We start from the raw sequence: 6,017 nt of genomic DNA, 5'->3' as shown, positions 1-6,017 counted from the left end.
TTAGTTTTTAAAAACCTTTATTATCAGCTGACTTAACCTAGAGTTCGTTGACATCCCTCAACCTCCTGACGGCCGAGCGGACAGTGGTGGCAGCTGTGGTCGAGTACACCCACGCTCCTCCGGCCACCACACGCTTGCATCGCTTGCACGCCCAAATGCCCACACACTTGCGCTTCATCGCATCCTGCAATGCAATCAACACAATACTAATTACTTCCACAAATCACCTACAGCAAATACATTACAATTTGAAAGATATAAATTAATTACAATCTCAGTGCTTCTTAACCGTTTGCACAGTTTCAGTTTAAACTAAAATTCATTTTAAACTGGATTAAATCCAATCAAGTCTCGTTCATTATAATGTAGTTCATGAGTTGAAGCCACTAGCAGACTAAATTCAGTTTAAGCTTTGACTGTTAGTCCAGGCAATGAATGCTCTAAAAAATTTTGGTTTCTCGCATATATATATATATAACTCGAAAAATATGCATCAAACGGACATAACTGTAATATACAAAATTGATGCTTACATAATTTCCTACAATATTCATCCCACAACTTACTCTATATCTTTCCTTGTTTTCGAGATATCCGCCCTTGTGGGTGTGACATTTTTGAAAAAACACGTTTGCCTCCAATTTTTGCTCTTATAACTTTTTCAAAATCGATGAGAAAACCCCATGTTGATTATGAGCTTCCTTATAGAGCATTAAATTCTCTTAAATTTGATGCATAATTTGACACTTTACGAATTTCCCTACACCATTTCCAGCAGCTTTAATGTTGAGTGTGAAATCTCCATTTTTGCAACAATAGACCAATTGACAAAGTTATTTAAAGGGAATGTTTCAAACACAATTTTTGACTTTGCAGCTTTGTTAAGACTAGTTGGGAGGAGAACATATCAAAAGTCCCCATTCCTAACTCATGTGCTAAGGGGATGAGGGTGGTTTAAAAGTTGCATTTTCCAGCGTTTTGCTCCCACGCTCATATCTTGAGAACAATGCGTTCAACCGACTTAACTAACTATAAAAAAAATAAAGCTTGATAAATTCTCTACACTTTTTGTTCAGTGGAATTCTTCGATATTCCCAACAGTTCCCGATATATTCGCTCTTGAAGGTATGTAAGTGTTAAAATAACAGGTTTTTATCCAATGTTTTGCTCTTTCAGGGCTTATAACTCTCCAACAATGCATAGTAAAACCTGATGCTTATCGTAGGTTCGTAGAGCATTGAATTCTCTTTCAATAAAGTATTATTTCACAATTCCAAGTTTTACTTTGATTGTTATAGCAGCTTCAATGTAGGGGGGTGACCTGACCCCCTATTGGAGGCAAACGTGTTTTTCAAAAATGTCACACCTTCAAGGGCGGATATCTCGAAAACAAGGAAAGATAATAGAGAAAGTTGTTGGATGAATACGGTAGGAAAAGATGTAAGCGTCAATTTTGTATGTAACAGATATGTCCGTAAGTTACACATTTTCCGAGTTATATGCGAGAAACCAAAAAATGGTACCTTTGAACCACCCCCAACTTAGCACAGGGGGTAGGGGCGGGGGACTTTTGATATGTTTACCACCTCACTACTCTAAACAGAATCGTGGGATCAAGAACTGTCTTCCAAACATTTCCCTCTATAACCTTTCTTTTACTGGACTGTGTGCAAACGGCCCTTATTAGCCTAGCTTTCTGGCAAAATCAAACTTATTACAATCACAGGGAATGTGACGACAAAACTTGAGCAGCAAGTGATTTCAGGGATTGGACCTCAATCTATAATTGATTATTAATGAAATTGTTTCAGTAGCAATCAATCAATAGACTACAAATAAAGCTGAATTCCCACATAATCAGTATCCGAACACGGATCAGAAAAATATCCAGAAAAAGAGCACTATATCTAAATGGGATTTCGTCAAAAACCTATAGAGAGGTCCACTTTATGATGGCAGTGGTCACTTCATGGGACAACAGCGTTTCGATTCTCTGCCTTGCCACTGCCTTCTATAGAGGATAGCTGATACCGATATATCTGATGTAGTAGGTATCAATGGTTCATTCTTGTTAAAAATAATCAATTATATTTTATTCATCAAGAGAAGATATTTTTCAATGATTCAATAATAAATTTTCAGGATTGAGATGAAAATATTTTGTTAATTCTACATTGTTGAAAAACGATCTGGCAAAATTGCAGAGCTAGAAGAGGAAAGCGCTATGCTTTGTCAAATGATAGGCAATGACAGTAACACTAATGTTGATTGATACAATAATTACATCATCAAAATGATGTAATAATTTATTTAATCATGTAATCATGATAAATCGAATCAAATGATCACCTGGTAAGGGTACGGGCACATTACATGCGTATATGAGCAAGTGCGCGTGAGATAAAGCATGAACAAGTGCGCCACAGATGATAAACAAAATCTGAACGCGTGCACTTGGGGGCGTTCGGGCCTGAGCAGCTACAGGCAAGTTACAACTTGTTTCTATGGCTCATGACAAGAGTGTCAAGGAATTTGCGATTCCGAACCTAGCAGTACAAACCATAACCAAACCAAACCTAACTAACCTAATTTACAGAAGCCCTATTGTGCACCACAGCCAACACATCACACCCATGAGTTGTGAAGGCAGATTCACACGTATATCAGCATCAGTGACCGTGACCGGTACAGTGAGAGTATTCTTTTTACAGCGAGAAGAAAAGTATTTTATCATTATGAGACTTAGATAAGCTACTGATAATTGGGAATCGACCTTAAGGCTGTGCAAAGGCTAAAAATAAACTTTTTACTCGTGATATATTTTTCAAAGTGTTTTGATTTGTAGCCTATATATCATCAAGCTATCAAAATGAAAAAGTTTTCTCAGGGAAAGATTTTTTTTCTGATCATTACTTTTTGAAATATGAGCGCCTAATGTTTAAATTTTTGGGACAGAACATTTCAAATTCGGTAAGAGATAAATCCATGAGATTTAGAGGATAGATTCTTCATGGTATTGTTGATCTAGTAAAACAAAAATTTTCTGAAAATATCAATTTTCAAGTTGGTTATTCAATTTACTAGAAATAACCAAAAATAACTTTTAGTTTTGTTATTTTTGGTAAATTGAATAACTTTTCCAAAAATTGATATTTTCAGAAAATGTTTGTTTTACCAGATCAACAATACCATGAAGAATCCATCCTCTAAATCTCATGGATTTATATCGTACCGAATTTGAAATGTTGTCCCAAAAATTCAAACTTCAGTCGCTCGTATCTCAAAAAGTAATGATCGGAAAAAAATTTCCTGAGAAAACTTTTTCATTTTGATAGCTTGGTGATATACAAATCGAAAAACTTGGAAAAATATCACGAGTAGAAAGTTTTTTTTTAGTATTTGCACAGCCTTAATGGCACTATCCTCACTCAGCCCGACCGAGCTAGTACTATAATATATAAATAATAGCAATGACCTCATGGATATAACATTTTCACTGAACCGAACACAGTGTCTCTTACTGATGAGTGGGCATCCGGATTTGTCTAGATATTCTTGTAATTGAGATCGTTACTGAGACACCCATTACAGTCATATCAAATAAATGTAGTTATGTAGTAATCATAATATCTTGTCGGAGGTCTTCTAAATTTGTCCATCTAGTACATAGTTGAAGTAATGAATTCGTGTTATAATTGAGACCGCGACTGTAGATAGTCCTACTAAGAAAGGGCCGGTTTCCGAGCTCGGGATTTAGCTAAGTTCTAGACTTTAAACAGCTGGAGTCAGAAAATTGGCTTTCCGAAACGGAGCGTAGTTTTTATGATAATCTTCATTTTCTTATTTCTATAATTCAAAACGTTTTTCCTTGAAATAAAACATTCCTGAATAATTCAAATAATTCGAAATATCTGAAACTTTACACTATTCTATCTTTATTTTATTTTTCTAGTTTTTCGAAATTTATTTAAACGTCGACTAAGACTACCCCCCGTTTCAGAAGGCCAATTTTCTGACTCCAGCTGTTCTAAATTTAGAACTAAGCTAAATCCCGAGCTCGGAAACCGGCTCTTAATGTATGACTGTTTAATGCGGCCCTAAGTTACTTGAAGCTAAGATTAGAATCTTACCGGATGTTTCAAAAAGAATGACCCAATTTTAAACATTTATATTTATTTTGAAAAATGGTGTACTTGAACCAATTTTACATAAAATTACTCACAGAAGTATCAAGTTTATGATGATGTATCATTCATCCCAGACTGTTCGCAAGAACAAGTTCTCGGACTATAGCTACTGCATCAGTTAACCTGGTTTTTAGCTCCTCAATAAAATATAAAGTGCTAAGGGAGGAACATAAAACACGATCTTCAACGTTGTTCCTCCCTTAGCACTTGATATTGAGGTTAAAACCAGGATAACTGATTCAGTAGCTACAGTCCGAGAAGACATCTCGCGAACAGTCTGGGATGAATTTGACTACCGTCTAAATGTCGCCCGAGCCTCAAAAGGAGGGCACATAGAACACTTATAATATCATATCATATAATAGATAATAACTTATCATACTTCTGTGTGTAATTTGATGTAAAATTGGTTTTCGTACACCATTTTTTAAATGAATATAACTGTTTGAAATTGGGTCATTCTTTTTGAAACATCCGGTAAATTGTAATATCAACAAATTATACAGCTGCTCTTAGACAGGGCAAGTCAGTAAGGAAAATTCAGGCGACCAGTGTACTTTATTTAACTTTTCGTATTTCATTTTACTATATAAAAATTGATATTGATATTTCTAAGTGACGTAAGAAAAATCACTGGCAGTCAGTAACTTTAGATCTCTACTTTCCCCGTCTATCAATTGAAAAATGAATGAAGCAAGATTCAATTGTTGAACAATTCACCAGGAATCCATGAGACTCTAAGCTATGTTGAGGTACTTCATCCAACTCAAGGATTTACCTGATTTTGGTGACAATGTAAAAACCGAATTAGGAACAATCTCTTGTTCCAATGAACATATTTTTCAGATTAAGGAAACTTGACATTGCGATTTAGAGCTCTAATTGCTTTATAATGAGATTGTAAATGTCTCATATTGGATAACTGGATGTTTTATTTAATAAAACATATTGAATGAACAGGTAAATGGAGAGAGAATCAATGCCTGTTCAACACGTTCATAAGAGAAGTCTACAATTGAACCAAATCTAAATAAATACATGTTAACATACGACATACCTTTCCGCAATAACTGCAGGTGTATTTGGAGTGCTGTGTGATTTCCATCTTCTTCACCATCTTACGGAGAGAAGCACCATATCTGGTTCCGTATTTACCGGTGATTCCAACCTTCTTTGTACGTTTTGCCTGAAAATTGTTAAATAAAAGTAGAAATTTATCAACAACAAACATTGAAAAAGAATCTTCCTTGTTTATACATTCTTCTGTAGGAAGCAGTAAGAGATTATTTGAACAATTCAAAAATTAAGAATGTAATGTATGTTACTTTTCGAGCTTAGGAAAAGTCAATTTGTGTAAGTTCTGTGTTAGACAAGTCGGTAAAGATAATTTTCTAATGACTTGTCTATAATTACAAAATTATCAAATAAAACTTAGTCCTTCTAAAAATTAGATTCAAAAGTTCAATTGATTAATTAAGAAGTCCAGTCTTCAACACTTATTTAATTTACAAATACAGCAATGTTTCAAACAAAATAACATACCTACATAATAATTCCATGCATGGGCCAAAGCCTGTGTGCAGGATTGAGTTGCATTATCATATTATTAACTGTATTCATCAAAAGTGGAGCATATACTAAATATTTTTTCAAGTACATTAGTAGTTATTGGATAAATCAATACAAAGTCAAAAGGCTTTAAAATCCAAATGTTAGATTTTAGAAAAAATGATAGGAGGGGTGGGATTGGGCGGTATTGAGAAAAGCTGTCAATCCAAGAACGCAACGCCAGAACTTGGTTACAACCTGAGAAGCAAAACGAAAAAATCA

At 34.8% G+C, this 6,017-nt stretch overlaps 1 protein-coding gene across 1 annotated transcript in view; it reads right to left on the bottom strand.

Annotated features, from left to right (window-relative positions):
* LOC111052188 (60S ribosomal protein L37a) overlaps positions 1 to 6,017 on the bottom strand; it is a 7,764-nt gene continuing 1,747 nt past the window's right edge. Inside the window, exons 2-3 of the mRNA XM_022338821.2 lie at positions 5,245 to 5,373; positions 1 to 184 (exon numbers count right to left, since the gene is read on the bottom strand). Of these exons, the coding sequence (XP_022194513.1) occupies positions 38 to 184; positions 5,245 to 5,373 (276 nt within the window). The 3' untranslated portion in view covers positions 1 to 37. The remainder of the gene's footprint in view (positions 185 to 5,244; positions 5,374 to 6,017) is intronic.

This window comes from Nilaparvata lugens, chromosome 12 (assembly GCF_014356525.2).
Source record: "Nilaparvata lugens isolate BPH chromosome 12, ASM1435652v1, whole genome shotgun sequence".
Classification (NCBI taxonomy): Eukaryota; Metazoa; Arthropoda; class Insecta; order Hemiptera; family Delphacidae; genus Nilaparvata; species Nilaparvata lugens.
The sequence above is the reverse complement of the archived record's forward strand: the minus strand, read 5'-3'. Positions and strand labels throughout refer to the sequence as shown.